The sequence below is a fragment of the Mustela putorius genome, unplaced genomic scaffold (genome assembly GCF_011764305.1).
Source record: "Mustela putorius furo isolate JIRA1106 unplaced genomic scaffold, ASM1176430v1.1 tig00003834_pilon_pilon_pilon, whole genome shotgun sequence".
Taxonomy (NCBI): Eukaryota; Metazoa; Chordata; class Mammalia; order Carnivora; family Mustelidae; genus Mustela; species Mustela putorius.
Genome location: NW_025421987.1, coordinates 17,149,160 through 17,165,235, shown reverse-complemented (window position 1 = coordinate 17,165,235; position 16,076 = coordinate 17,149,160). Strand labels below are relative to the sequence as shown.

General features: G+C 33.8%; 1 protein-coding gene across 3 annotated transcripts in view; it reads right to left on the bottom strand.

Moving 5' to 3' along the window:
- Positions 1-16,076, bottom strand: part of CADM2 (cell adhesion molecule 2) — a 1,089,711-nt gene that overhangs the window by 180,119 nt on the left and 893,516 nt on the right. For all 3 annotated transcript variants that reach the window (XM_004775049.3, XM_004775051.3, XM_004775050.3), the window contains one exon: positions 1,391-1,543. In XM_004775049.3, the coding sequence (XP_004775106.1) occupies positions 1,391-1,543 (153 nt within the window). The remainder of the gene's footprint in view (positions 1-1,390; positions 1,544-16,076) is intronic.

Sequence of the window (16,076 nt, the reverse complement as noted above, 5' to 3'; positions counted from 1 at the left end):
CAATAATATTTTCTTGTCACAGTAGAAGTTTATTAAAATTTCTTATAAAATTATTCAATAACAAAGGCAGGCTGAAGAGTATTGTAGTACTTAATTTAATTTGAAAATTAAGAAAGCATAAGAATGTTGGAAAGCACCAATAAGAGAAATACAAAAACAACAATAACAACCATTATAAATGACAGGTCAACATGCTCTGATTAGTTGAATATTTTTTTTCCCTTTCACATTCATATTGTGTCTGTGTGTGTGTGTGCATTTAATCTATGTCACATTACCATTTAATAAACTGAAATCATCCAGTTGTCTGTTCTTAGGGTCTCTAGGTGGCTCTCTACAGAACAATACATTAACCTTAGGCAGTTGTTATCTTGCAATACTCCATTTTAGTGGATATATTTTGTCTGTAGTGGCAAACTTGTGAAGATTTTTATAAAATAGTCCCAGTGGGACTTGCAAAGAAACATATTTCATATCGTATGTACAAAACCAATTCACTAGCTGGATTAACTTTAATATTCCTGCCGAACAGAACAGCATGCATTAGTTCTTTTATAGGCAATGTTATGCCTTTATTTATCAAAAAAGGAAGGCAAGCTAGGGGCAAAAAAAAAAAAAAAGAATCAATCTTTTAAATTCCTCTAACTTGTTCAGTACGCAGGTGTGTTTCAATGAACCGCAGCAATTTCAGCTGATTGGGCCACTGACGTCTGCAGAATCACAGAGAGCTCTGAGCTGCAACTTGATTTCCTTGGAATCTCTAAGAATGTAATGGTTCTTTGTATCACTTTAACCTTTGGGAAAAAGACCCAGTATTTAGAAAATAAAACCACAACAAAGCTACAAGCTACATGGAGAGTGACATTATGTAGTTCATTTAAGAATCTAGAAAACCTACACAATTAAAAGAAGACATAGAAATGTCAGGGTCATTTAAATGCACTAATATACAAAAAGAAGTATATTTGAAAGCTGGACGACATTAGAGAAGGCCTCCATCAGACAACTTAAATAATAAAATGGAGGACCACCCCATAGACACATTGAATTCACTCTGGCCATTATTCTATGTCTTTATGAAAGGATCAGCATGTATAAAATAGATAGATGATTTGAAACAAAGGAATTTCACTGAAAATCAAGAAACCTGGTGTTTATGGGTGGCTGAGAAATAAATGGCGACATGCCCTGGAGAAGTTATACAAATCCTTACAACTCCCTGGTCTATTTCAAAAATGGGGAAAGTGATTAAGTGGTTTTTAAATGCCTTTTGCTATAATGTAGCCGAGCAGGGATTAAACTCTATGAATGTGATCCTCAAAACATATATTTGTTATGGAGTCACATCACTTTGGCTTGTGATCTCATATTGTTAGTCCCTTGCACTTACCCAGAACAGTAAGATAGGCCTTGGAAGTTTTGACAGGCATTGTAAATAAGGAACAGGTGTACTGCCCTTCATCGGAGAGAGACACATCACTAACGCTGATACTCAATTCATGCCAGGAAGCTCGAACCAGCTCAATCCTGTTGTCCCTTAAAGCTGGAAAGAGAAAATATTGAAAATGCAAATTACAACATTAGAAAAAGTCCAGTTAAATATTTTTAGCACAACACAAGAAACATGGTCTTTGGCCATATATCTATATCTTATTTCCTGGAACAGTTTAAATATATGGAAATATTTTATCAGATTTTTTTTTTAAATCAAAGCAGAATTAGGTGTTCCTTAATGTTCTCAGAAACAGCTTTTTAATTAAATGATTGCATCTAGTACAATACCTCAGATGAGGTAGATGTTGGTGGTGATAAAAATGACTTTCCTCCACAGGCTTTCATGGAATGTTAGTACCAAAAACACAATAAACAGAAGGTTTCACTTTTATGCACAGATAAATTTGGGAAAACTATGATTGCTGTATTCCTTCCAAGAGACCAACACTGAACATTAGCATATTAAAAGCATATTCTCTGCAGTAGAGAAACCTGTTGAACATCCTATAAACCAGAGATTTCAGCTGAAGAATACCTATAAGGTACTGAATGTTTAAATTTGCTCTCATTGATTGTAACCTCTAGTGTACCATCTGTTACTTTTAATATATTCTTTGGTTCATACCACCTTTTCTATTACAGAGCTTTTTGTTTTGTTTTATTTTCCACAGAAGATCTCTTACTATGCTCCTCTTGATTCATTTTTGGAAAAGTATTAAAAAGTTTAAATATCATTATATTTCCTACTAAGTACAGCTATAAAGCTCAGAGTTAAGAAAAAAAGCAAAGAAAGAAGTATTCTGAAAGAGGAAAGAGGACTAGTTTAGGGACACTGAGACCTGAGGAACAACACAGTGGTTCCCCAGCCAATAATAAAAGGCAGTTGAGGCCTGACTTTTCCCAATCACAACCTAGAAACAGCAGGTGGCCTATGTAGACTCATTTTTTATCACATAACAAATGGGAATCCTGCCAGTATCTCTGGGAGAGACTGGGCCACCTGCAAGGGGAAGCAAGTGGGAGCATCACTGCCTACATGTGGCCATGGAAAGTCATCTCTTTCTCCATTGGACTGGAGACTCCCCTTCAATGCCTACGGACAGTGATCAATTGGGCAGCCCCTGCTGAGGGGCTGAGGGGTGAGTCTTCTTGGACAAATACCCAGCCCTTAAAGTGATCTCCCACGAACTAGAGAACAACTTACCCCTGCTAGAGTCATCAGGCAACCTCACCTTGGGGAGCTCCTCTGCCTCCTTAAGTGGCACCAGTGGAGACCAGTTCAACCCCCAATAGAACTAGACACCTCAAGCTGACTAAATAGCACCGTTTGGCTTTGAAAAGCAAATTGTTGGTTGAACCATGACCTGAAAATGTCACCTAGGACTTTATGCTGAACCTAAACAGGATGACTGCTTCCTAGAATAGAAAAACTAAAGTAGAATCCAGAGTCTCCTCACATAATACTAAAATGTCCAGGATGTGATATCACACCAAATGCCAGGAAAATCATAACCTGAATGAGAAAAAATAATCAACAGACACCAACACTGAGTTGAAACAAATGTAATTACCTGACAAATAATTTAAAGAAGCCACCATAAAAATACTTCCGCAATCAATTACTAATTATCTTGAAACAAAAAAATAGAAAATCTCGGTAAAGAAGTTATAAAAAAAGGAATCAAATGAAAATTATAGAAGCCAAAAATACAATAACCAAAGTAAAAACTCACTAGATTGACTTGATAATTCAGTAGAGATGAAACAGAGGATGGAATCAAAAAAGATAAAGCAATATAATTCACTCAATCTGAATAAGAAAAAGAGAACAAGTTGGGGGAAAAAAAAGAGAGAGAGAGAGACGTGGACCTGTGGGACAATAACCAAATATATCCAATATTGGTAACACACAAGTCCCAAGTGAGTGAAGGACACTGGGACTGAAAAAGTATTTGAAGAAATACTGTTCCAAAACTTCAAATTTGCCTAAAGAAATAAATATACTGAATCAATAACATGAACTAATCTCAAATATGATAAACCCAAGAAAGTCTGTATCAAATGCATCAACATTAAACTAGAAGGCAAAGAAAAAAATCTTGAAAGCAGCCATAACCTTTATGAGAATACCAATTTAAATGACAACAGAGTTCTCATTTGAAATTATGGAGACCAGAGGGAGTGGCACAGGAATCTTAGAGCATCAGGAAAGAAAAAAAGATCAACTGGAAGAACAAAAACCGGGGTAAATCCAATCTAGAGTATCCTTCTTTGGTTGTCTTCATTATATGATGGTTGAAACAAAAATTACAACATCAACTGATACAATGCTGAACAAATATAGAAAGAAACCTCAAGACAAGTACAAACTGGGCAGGGCAAAGGGATTGAAAATAAGTAAGATTTCCACACTTTACTCGAAGTAGTCAACCATTGCTCCTAGTAGACTGTGGTAAGTCACATGCATATATTTCAATACCTAGGGCAATTACTAAGAAAATATCCAAAATTGGGGCACCTGGGTGGTTCGGTGGATTAAGCCTCTGCCTTCAGCTCAGGTCATGATCTCAGGGTTGTGGGATCAAGCCCTGCATCTGGCTCTCTGCTCAGCAGGGAACCTGCTTCCCCCTCTCTCTCAGCCTGCCTCTCTGCCTACTTGTGATCTCTGTCTGCCAAATAAATAAATAAAATCTTAAAAAAAAAAAACTTAAAAAAAAGGAAATATACAAAGTAAAACACTCAAAAACTCTATAAATGCAGATGAAGTCAACTTATATAGTGTCTTATAATAATAAAATGATAAATATGGAAAAGAAATTAGTGTTTACCAAGGGTTAAGGATAGTATAGATAGGAGGGAGTGAGAGAAATGAGAATATGGTTATAAAAGAACAGCACAAGAGATTCTTGCAGTGATGGAATTTTTTGTATTTTGTCTGTGGTAATGGATACATCACACATGAAATACACATGAACTAAACACACACATATGCACACACACAGAGACGAGTATATGTAAAACTGGTGAAAACCAAGTAAGATTGGTGGGCTACATCACTGTTAGCTTCCTAGTCGTGATATCTCTGTAAGATGCTGGTTAGATCAAGGGTCCATGAGATCTCTCCATATTATCTCTCACAACTGAATGTAAATCTACAATGAAACCTCTGTTAAGTGGTGCCTGGATGGCTCAATCAGTTAACTGTCTAACCCTTGATTTCGGTTCAGGTCATGATCCCAGGGTCTTGAAATCAAACCCTGCATTGGACTCTGTGCTCAGCAGGGAGTCTGCTTCAGAGTCTCTCTCCCTCCACTAAAATCAAAGCAAAACAAAGCAAAAATTCTTAAAAAAAACACAAAACACAAAACTTTATGTACATTTGAAGAAATAAGGGAGATGGTCATGTTATCAAAGCTTAGAATTCTTTACATACATTTGCCACAGAGCCAGAGGGGGAATCACAAGTATCAAATATTCTTAAATTGCTGTACCTTCCTTTTATGTTTTGTGAAAGGAGCAGGCAATAATATAATATGTAATATTGGGGGGAAATTCTAAATTTTCATGATTTTAAATATATTTCAAAAAATCATCCTCCCCAATACTCAAACAACACACACCTTAATGATTGTAGTCCCTCTGCTTACCATTCTTTATTAACTCTAATTTTATAAGGAGACATATACTTACAAATATTTTTGAAATTAATTTTACTGAATGTAAAATATAAGGCAAGTCTGATTATGATTATATTTGTGATTCCATTAAGACATAGTAGACTTTTTTCAAATGTCCATTTCATATTCTATCTCCTATAGGCATATATATATATCTATATATATATCATTCAGTTGCTAGACAAAAACAGTGGGACACAAATTTGTTATTTTCCCAATAGAACCTCAGGCTATATCAACCACTTTTCAAAGCTGTGATTTATTTAAGAAAAGCATTTATCATGTATTTCTTGTTTCTTTAAAAGAGAGGTCACCAAAAGGGAAAACCCAAGGTTTCTGCCATGATACTATATGGGAAAGGCTTGTTTCTTACCCCCTGTGTTCAATTTCATTTCTTCTAACACAGTTCCCACTGGCAGAGAGACAGAGCTTACAATTTTCAGTAGATCTTAGCAAAAGGAATTTAACTCTCTTTTGGTCAGACTATTTTGTGGAAACTATATAACATCACTAAAAATCAACTGAATCTCTTAATATACTCAAATACAAAACTCTCATATTTAGATCATTTGCATGGAGTAAAACTAACAGCAATGACTTAAGAATAAGAAAAATTAGGTAGTTGTATAAAATCAGATTTCCTGTGGATAATAACTTCTGATTTATTTTCACCTTCTAATTATGATGAGAACTAAATGATTTCATGTACTATATTAAGTTCCTCAAAATAATCTACGATGACACGTTAAATATTTTGAGTTTAGAATCCTGATGAGAACCTAAGTGTTTTAGTGTCTGAAATGTCTCAATTAATTTAGCTCACCAAATCATATAATATTTTGAATTATTATATGATTACTACCAGCCTGACTAAAAACTAGGCTCTGAAAAACAGAATACCTGCATTTTTTTAAAGATTTATTTATGTATTTGAAAGAGAGAGAGGGAGAAGGGGGGGAGAGTACTGGGGGTGGGGCAAAGGGAGAGGAAGAGAGAAAATCTTAAGCCGCCTCCCTGCTGAGGTCCAAGCCCCACACAGGGCTCAATACCACAGCCTTAGGTCATGACCTAAGCCAAAACCAAGAATCCCTGCTTAACTGAGTGTACCACCCAGGCCCGCCAAGAATACCTGCATTTTAATGTGAGATCTGTCATTGATTAACCATATGGACCTAAGCAAATCACTTAAATGTGTGCCTTGGTCTGCTGAGTGTTAGGTGGAGATGATAATAATTGAGTAAAAGCAAAAGGAATATGGTTTAGAGAATTGAAATGTATAAATATATCTTCAAAACCTGAAAACGTAATTCCAAGAACCAGGAAACTGGCATGATTAGTAAAGGGACTATTTATTGTGTGAATTTCCTTGATAATTCGTTTGCCAAAACAAAGAAACAAAAAACTGCCTAAGGAGATCCTCATTGGACTGAATATTTTAAACAAATCATACATCTATAGCATTTATCCTTTCAAGTTTGTAAATACTTATGATGTCATCTGCAGTTCATTTTATAACATTTTCAGTATGAAAGAATAAAGGAAAACCTTTACGAGTCCAAAGAGGAAAATACTATAACTCAGTGGGTTCCCTGTGAGCAGGATCCTTGTCTTCCTCATCTCCCGCGCCCCTCACCATCACTGTCTGCACAGGAGGTATTCAGTGAATGGCTATTGAAATGAAACTGAGAGCCTAACTCTGTCTGGATATGATAAGAGCAGAGTGAAAAAGAACTGAACTAGGAAGTCCTCTTGAATATATCTCCACAGGCTCCCCCATGGGAAAGAAGCCAAAAAAAGAAGAAAAACAGTGTCCCGTTTAGACACTGTTGAGCATAAAAGAGCTAGAAACATCATGCTATGAAAACTTTTAACAAAATGATAGTTCATTGGAAAATGATTTGAAATACTGAATGAGTGATCTCTGAAGCCATTGTCATGTTACCTTACGGTTTTCAAGTGAACACAAAAAGCAGTAGCTAATCAGAGAAAATCTGTATTATTTAACTTTTCCACCTAGTAAGGCCCAAACATATAGTGAACCTAAATAAAGAATTGTGATATTGTTAGCTGAAGTGAATTCAATCTTTAAAAAATAAATAAATAAATAAATAACCCATAAACTTTTCTTTGTGAATACAGGATGCCCATCCTTATGTAAGTAACTTTAAAAAAATAAAAATTGAAACATCTGTTTAAAAAAAAATTAAGCATTATGCAAAGAAAAATTGAACAGAAGAAATGAGTATGTGTAATAAAAGAATGAAAGGTAATTGCTCACACATCTCTGAGATTAAAAATGAGCTAATGGGAAAGTGGGCTACTCTGAGGTCATGCCTCATCAGCTATTAGGTGCCTGCCACCCACTGGTGAGGTGATTTAATGACTCAAAGCACTGAGCTCTGGAGGATTTAATTTTAGCTGCAAATAAGAAGCCTGACCAATGAGTAAGGATCTATTAAATAGTACTTAATGCTGGATAAAAATTATTTTCCCAATATACCATTGGTTCTAAATGGTTCATCAATCACACAAATGAATATGTGGGATCCATGTTGGATAAAATAAAAATTCCCAAGGCAATTACTTGGAGGATTTTAGTCACATTTTTACTAATTTCTGTCACATTTTTACTAATTTCATGTCACAAATAATGATAAAAATATATTTCATTATGTAATTACTTTGAAGAGACTATTAAAATGCAGCAAAAAAAAAAAATCTCATTGTTTTTTGCATTTTTTCCTGGTTCTCATTTTACCTAAAACTTCCTCAAGTAAGGATTGTTATATTTCTCTATATTTTCCATGAGGCTTTACACATATCAGAGTACATATAGATATCCACTAATAACTTGTTACATTCAATTTAATATGTGGACCACACCTTTTGCATATAATATCCTGTAATTGTACATATTAACATAATTTCAGAAAATTTTTTGTACTAAATGGATATTGTATATTGAATGATTTTATCATTTTAATAGTTTGTAGACAAGTACTAAGGAAAAAACCTATATCAAGGTGATAGAAGTAATTCCAAGTGTCCTGTTGGCTACTTAAATTCTCAATGTTGAGTGTAAGTTTCCAAAAGTATACCATCCTATACCATGGACTTTAGCCAAGAGAATCACTGCAAATATTTATTTAGAAGTTTAAAAACTACATTTATTATCCAACAAGTAACTTGCATTTTCTGAAGTTTAACATCACGGATGTGATAGGATTTCAAGAACTATCGTGTGTCAACCTTCATTCTCTTTGTTTTCAGCTCAAGCCCCTACCATCCTGGTGTGTCCCCACTTGGTTCTTAAAGAGAGTTTAGTTCTTATAGAGAGAGAGTTTAGAGGTGTCAGTACAATAAGCTCAGACCTGCCTATGGGAAAATTGTGCCTAAGAATGCTTCCCATGGTCTTTCATTCAGTATCAAGTTTATTTTCCTGCCTGTTGCCTAATAATAGACTCCTTCCCTTGACTCTGGCTTTGTTCTGTTAAGGCCAGCACTCTGCTCTGTTTCCCAGCTTCTAGAACAAGCCTGCTCTCTGCACATTGTCCATGTAGACCCCAGCAAACCACCTACTCTGCTTCTCCTATACTAATTTCTCTAGAACTGTTCATTAAGCAAACCGACTCATCCAATCTGCTAGCCCCTGTTTTTTCAGCTCAAATCTCTACTATCCCCAAGGGTAAGAATTAGAACAAGGAATTAAAACTTTAGTGAGGTCAACTTTGTTTTAGTATACCAGAATGATTTTTCTACTAATTAAATTGGAATCCTACTAAATCAGAAAGAAAAAAATAAGCCAAATTAAGCTCTAATAATCTTCACATAGGCCACAGATCCAAGGCTTAACTCTTGTCAGAACTTATGATTGGTATGTTGAGATGTGTGATGTCACAACATGCCTATAGATATTGGTAAAAAAGGTAAAAAAGGCAATCTAGCCACTCATTTTTTTAAAAAAAGTGTTATTCTATTAATACTACAAATATTTTACTTGTTAAAAATATAATCAAATACTATCTACAATCAGCATGTGTTATTTGTAATTGCACTATGGATTGAGATAAAGGAGTTAACACAGACAGAATAAAGTATCAAGCTAGCGAATCCTTTTCTGTTTTGTTCTTTACAGTCATACAACTCAGAACAATCTAAATCAATCTTCTGGAAAATTGGTAAAACAACCATTGCTCCAGAGCTGATATTTGGTATACCAAGTTTCAGCTTGAACTGAACTTTTAGTGAAACCATAGTAAATGGAGTTTTAGAAGAGAAAATGCGAACAGAACCCAAGCAATAAATCTGGAAACTGTGACACTATTTGAAAGAAGTTTTTTTCCAGTGGTAGAATTTCGATTTTTAAACCTCAGATTTTCTTACTTCAAATGGATAAAAACAAAAATTCACTCCTCTCATTCCTACATCTGTCATCTATTATTATGAAACATTTGAAAAAAACCAAAATGTTATTACCCCTAAATTATACTAATAATGAATACACTTGGTTATGGAAAATTTATTAATATGTTTGTGGAATAAATATAAATTCCATGATATTTCTACTTTTTAAACTTTTTGTCTTTGCTATGCTTGTCCCTCTTCCTTAGAGTGTCCTCATCATTATCTGTCCTGATGGAAACTCCATGCTTCTACTCTATTACATTCCTAAAGCCCTAACTATAACTACTTACACGATATGCCTATAACCCTGCCCTATTACCTCTTCTATAACATAACATATAAACTGTTCATCATATAAGTCCCTAAATAAAAAAAAAAAAAAATAAGTCCCTAAATATCTGAAATGTTTACCTTTCTATTCTATTTCCCTATTCTTCTTCAAAATGCCTATTGACTTAAAAGCACATGAGCATGTGTTCAAACGTGGCAAAAAATCCATGCTTCTTTAATTAAAGGTATATTATTTCCTCTGCATGTCTCAAGGTCACACTTCATTCAAACTAATTAACATATTGCTTTTTTTTTGAAGACCTTATTTATTTATTTGACAGAGAGAGACACAGTGAGAGAGAGAACACAAGCAGGGGGAGCGGGAGAAAAAGAAGCAGGCTTCCCACAGAGTGGGGAGCCTGATGTGGGACTCATCCCAGGACCCTGGGACCATGACTGGAGCTGAAGGCAGGCGCTTAGTGACTAAGACACCCAGGTGCCCAATATATGGCTTTCTTCATAGATTCCTCCATGCTGTCCACCTCCAACTATATTCATGTCTTCCTTTAGTCTTCCAGGGAAGGAATATGCATGAAGCTAATAATCATTTTCTGAGCCTATGAGATGAAGAATGAACATTACTTGGTCCAGCATTTATGTGCTGATATGTTCCATTTATCTTACTATATGTTCATCCCTCTAGCCCTGGATGAGACTGTTTGCTACTGCCCTTCGTAAATCACATAGTACTCTAAATATAATTCCCATTCTCTCTACTGGAAAAGTGAATGAATAAACAAGTGGAAGTACAAATGAATTAAAGAGCAGGGGCACCCAGTAAATCATGCCATAGAGTAAGACATAAGTAAGGACAGTATGCTCAAAAAAATATTTTTACTATGATAATGACTTTGAAAATTTAATGTTCTAATAGAGTCCTTGCACCTAATAAATTTTCATTTTGTGTAATTTGAATTAAAAGAAGTTTGCTGCTTTGGGGTGCCTGGGTGACTTAGTCAGTTAAGTGTCTGACTCTTGACTTTGGCTCAGGTCTGCCTCACAGTTGTGAGATGGCCACTGGTGGGCTTGGAGCCTGCTTGAGATTTTCCCCTTTTGCCCCTCCCCTACTATAAAGAAGGAGTTTGCTGCTTTTGATCTTTAGGCTCTAAATCATTAGATTTTTTTTCTTACTTGTATAATACCAAAATATCAATAGAGATCAAAATTAAAAAATAAAATATAACTTATATTTAGACAAGTCAAACAAAATGAATTCTTCTAAGACTCCATTCAAAATCTCTTTATATATTTTAATATGATTATGTAGCTGAGTTTTAAAAATCTAAGACAGTAGAGATACCATCCTACATTATAGTAGTCTATGACTATAAACCTTCTAAATCTATGGATTCAGGCACTGAAAATTTACTCCTTCTCTTAAAGACAGTTATCGTACTCTAACTTTGCCAATGTCATATGGCAAAAGAAATTTGTAAAGCCAAAGCAAGTATACTTAAATGCTCTTTTATATCTTTAGTTAACCATCTAGATATCATTATACTCACTGACCTTATAATATGGCTTTGCTTTTGGGTGTAGGGTTGCTTAAAGTAATAGGAAACTTTCTTTAACATATAATAGTAAAGGACTGCTCAAGGTCATTGGTGGAGGGCAATATTATAAAAGTATTAGGGACATAAGCTACCATTTCAACATTTGACTATAAAAGTCTTCAAAAGTTAGTGAGCCTGGGGAAGCATATGTAAAAAATTTTAATGGCCGAGGCCTTGAGTACATGTACTATCTCAGTCCTCATTTCCTGTTCCGGCCCACAGCCATACTTCAAGGGAGGCTGGCAAAGGCGGTCTAGCAATATGACATAACTTTGGTGTATTTTGATAAAAAATTCTATTAAAGTATTAAAGTATGAAAAGTATTTATGAATATCTTTATGAGTGTGTTCTCAACATTGCTTTAGATTCAGAAAAGAAGAAATACCTATGAAAGTAACACTATCTTTGCTTTCTATTGACTGTGCCATCCTCTAAGCTATGCGCATTACTCTAATTTTAGAAACTGAGAGGTGAATTATTGTTAATTTTGTACTAAAGTAAGTTTCTAGAATAAAAAAAATTCAGTATGGTTTATATTAATTACAAATGTATATTAATTACATACATATATGTATACACATATTTGCCAAAGAGAATTTGAAATATTCATTTCATTTTAATTCTGATATTAATTTGAAATAACATTCTATATACCTTCTTAAGCTAATGTAACTCTAATTCAATTATGAAAAAATTCTACATTTTCTTTAGATATTGACAAATCCTTTAAAATGTTAACTCCCATTTGAGAATTCCAAATAAATTTTCGCTGAGATAACTGCTTGAGAAAGAAAATGCTGCTAACACACACACACACACACACACACACACACACCCTCATATACACATATATATATATATACACACACATATAAACATACGTATGTATTTTTATATATGTATACTTAAATCTGGGGATGTTTTCACTGGAAAAGAGAAAATGCAGCATAGAGGAAGGGGTACTGGCACGTGAATGGAGGATCATATTTATTAAAACTCATTGAATGTCAGAAGCTAGTGAGAGGTTGATTTGGGTTCAATATGGAGACTGCTTTTTTATCTGTTGAACTCTTCACTTCTGTATTCAGCAAGCTCATGAGATATTGAGTTCTATCAAATAAGTTGTACAAGTAATGGCTACTTGATCTCTTGTCAGGAATGTTTAAATGTCTTTGCCACATTGCAAGAGACTGTATCCAAGTGACTTGAAAATTTCTTAGAAGTACCAGTTACTACTTTTACACATACATTAAATTACTAAATGTGTTCAATCATAATTAATTCCTGATTTCAGTGACCAGGAATCACTAACTCAATAGTATACTATATCCTTTGTATGCTTTCATCTATTAAAAAAAAATTGGCAGATTTTTAAGGCATTTTCAAATAATGAGTTATACTTTAACTTTATTAATGATATTATTCATCCATATTTTAAAATTATCTGATGTGAATTACACTGTGCTCAGTATGTAGCTTAAATTTGACTGGATTTTATGCTGAAAATAATGTCACTAATGAGTTAATAATTCGACAAGAACTACTCAGATAACTAAGTGTGTTTCAAAATTTCATCTTTAGGAAATTAGTATGCATACCTTCAAAATGGTTGCTCTTTCTGCTAGGCTTCAGTGTCCTCATCAAATAAATGAGCATGCAAAAGCAAGTATTTATGGAAAGCAGCATGTGTGTGTGTGTGTGTATGTGTTTATGTATGTATATATAACACTGCAATATATAAAATATTCTTGGATCAGATGATTCTCTTTCCCCAATACCCTCTCACCTAGATAAAAAACAGATGCATTTCATTTTTATTAACAATGTATTTCTCTCTTCAAAAAATGGCTTAAGGAGAAAAGAATATACTATTTGTCAGTGGACACAAGAACATAACAGAAGCTTAGTGTATAAAATTTAGACCTAAAATGCCAGAAGATTTCACTGTATGCAGACATGGTATATTCTGCATTTGGAAAAAAATAAATGAAATAAATGTACCATTACTAGTAGCAACATATCAATAAAACATGTCTTGTAGGAAAGTGGAACCATCCAGTTTTAGCAGCTTCAGTCTTCAGAAATTTTTTACACCTCAAAGTTCATATAATTTATTAATTATATTAATTAATGTTTAATCACATTTAATTAATAATTAATTACATTTAGAATTATAATTTACAAATGTTCATTCTTATTCAATACATATAGAAAATGCTAAAATGCTGCTATCTGTGCAACTACATTCTCCTCATTTAGTGAATAAAGACCGTGTTTACTAGAATCCTTGTTCTAACATGATCACACAACTGCATTTACTACATTATACTGTTCAATGTCTAATGTGGGTAGTTTTGCAAGGAAAGATTGTTAGTAGATGATAATCAAAATTTAATAATTGCAACATTGGCATACACATTTTCAAAGATCTTATACAGAAAAAAACTTTTCTCCCCTTTGTGTGAAAGAGACTAAGGTCATTTTGGACAAATCCCTCACGATGACGGTCCTGCTACCTGAACCTGAAATCTTAAGCACATCTTGTCACACACACACATTCTTTCCTTTTGTTTAACCACACCCTTAAGTACACCGTGGGGGCATAACATCCTTCATCTTCCCCAGATAACACCTGTTGGGAAACATTTCCCCCTTGGGTGGCCCCAGTTTGTACTCCCTCCCAGCCAGTAGGGCTATAAAAGCTAATCTTATGGGAGGTGGGGTTGTGGTCATCTACTCATCTTGCAGCTGTTGGCAAGTCCCCTTCATAAGCCATTTCTTGTCAAGTGGGGTTTGTTGTTCTTTTTCTTAGGTTTTGCAGTAACTTTGGCCTTTGGAACTTGTTTTGCATACCCCTTCCTTTCTCAGCACACCCAGTTCATCTCCCACAAGTAAAAGTTTGCAGGTATTTTGTTTGTTCTTCAAAACATTACTTCTCTAGGTGTTTGTTACATTATTTCTTATTTTTCTTGAGAAAATATCTTTCAGCATTAGATACAGTTCACAATTTGATACAGCTATGTGCCTGGATTCCTAGAACAAAAAAATTATGTGGATTTTGAACTGAACAATTTCTGTAAGCTCTCATTCTTTCCAACAACCTACAATATATTGGTGTCCTCATGGACATATGAAATTCATTTTTTACATCCCACCATAAAACCACCATATGTAGCCATGTGGCATAACTCTCATGGAGCATTTATATCAAAAAGACAAGAAGATTATGTGTCATTCTATTATGGAAATGCATATACAAAGGTACACTGGGAATGAAAAACATCTGCCTTCATTAGATAGAGAAACCAGCCTTTGGTATTTGTGATCTTGTAACTTTATAGGGCCCCATAACTTTTGAAAGCCTTGAATCAGTATTTGTAACAAAGAGAGAAAAAATGACTCAATACTATGTTGTGTTCTTTTCTAGTGATACCAGTCTCATCTCCTAAAGCCTGAAATTTGGATTAAATATTCACAGGTTTGCCATCATTTAGAGGACAACCTAATTATTAGGTGAAATATCTTCTACTATACACAAATTTTGAAGATCTAGGAATCTGTTAATACATTTAAGAAAACATTTTTGAAATTCAGGCATAATCATAAAAACATCACTATAATACGGATTTCATTAATAATAGTTCATAGGTTTCTATGAAAGGTATTTAATTTTTTCATAGCTATTAAATTTTATGACTGAAAGTTTACTAATTTAATCTTGATCTTGTTTCCTTCCTCAATTTCTCCATGTCTTACTATTTTCCCCTTCTGTAAAGGAGGACGTGAGCGTGAATCTTCCAGAATATAAATACTATCTCTGAAACATCAGCAGATTAATATTGATCATGAATATTGTTTCTAAAATATCTTCTTGCATAAACTGAGCATTCAATGGAATGTCATGAATTTCAGAACAATAAAAATAAATCACAATTTACCATATAGAATTTGCGGGATTTGAAGGATGACATACTATTTTCTAAGTTTAAACTAAAGCATTTAATGAAACTATTTGAATTTTCTTTCTTTATATTATGTAATTTTATTTTTCTTCAAATTAGTTGTCTGAACTTTTTTATAATTGCTAATTCCTATTAATTTATATGCTAACTTTTAGAAGCCTACCAACATGCAAAAATGTAGGGTACTCAAATTTTGCTTATAACAAATTTTAGCAAAAGACAGATAAATTCAGTGCTTATAAAAAAGAAGAGGCTACCTATTGTAGTATGTCACTACAACAAATGTGTAAAATTAGTGATTTTCACATGTTTACATTATACTATTTATACAGTATTATATATAATATAGATACAATAATTTGTACTGTATATATAAATTCATATAATTTATATAAGTAATAGACTTCTATGTATATTTGTAGTACATATAAATAATTGTATAAATAAATAAGTGTCAAGGGGCAATTTGAAATGAAGTGGGACAAAAATTCAATGCACAACTAAAATTGTTGAACTTGAAAAGCCAAAGATACATAAGGAGTGACTGATAAAACCTAATTTTATAAAAGGCTTTTACTAGTAAGCATAGAAAAGGACTCTTTTTTCACTAACTCATACAAGTAATATTCCAAAACTTACTGAAAAGATGAGGAAAA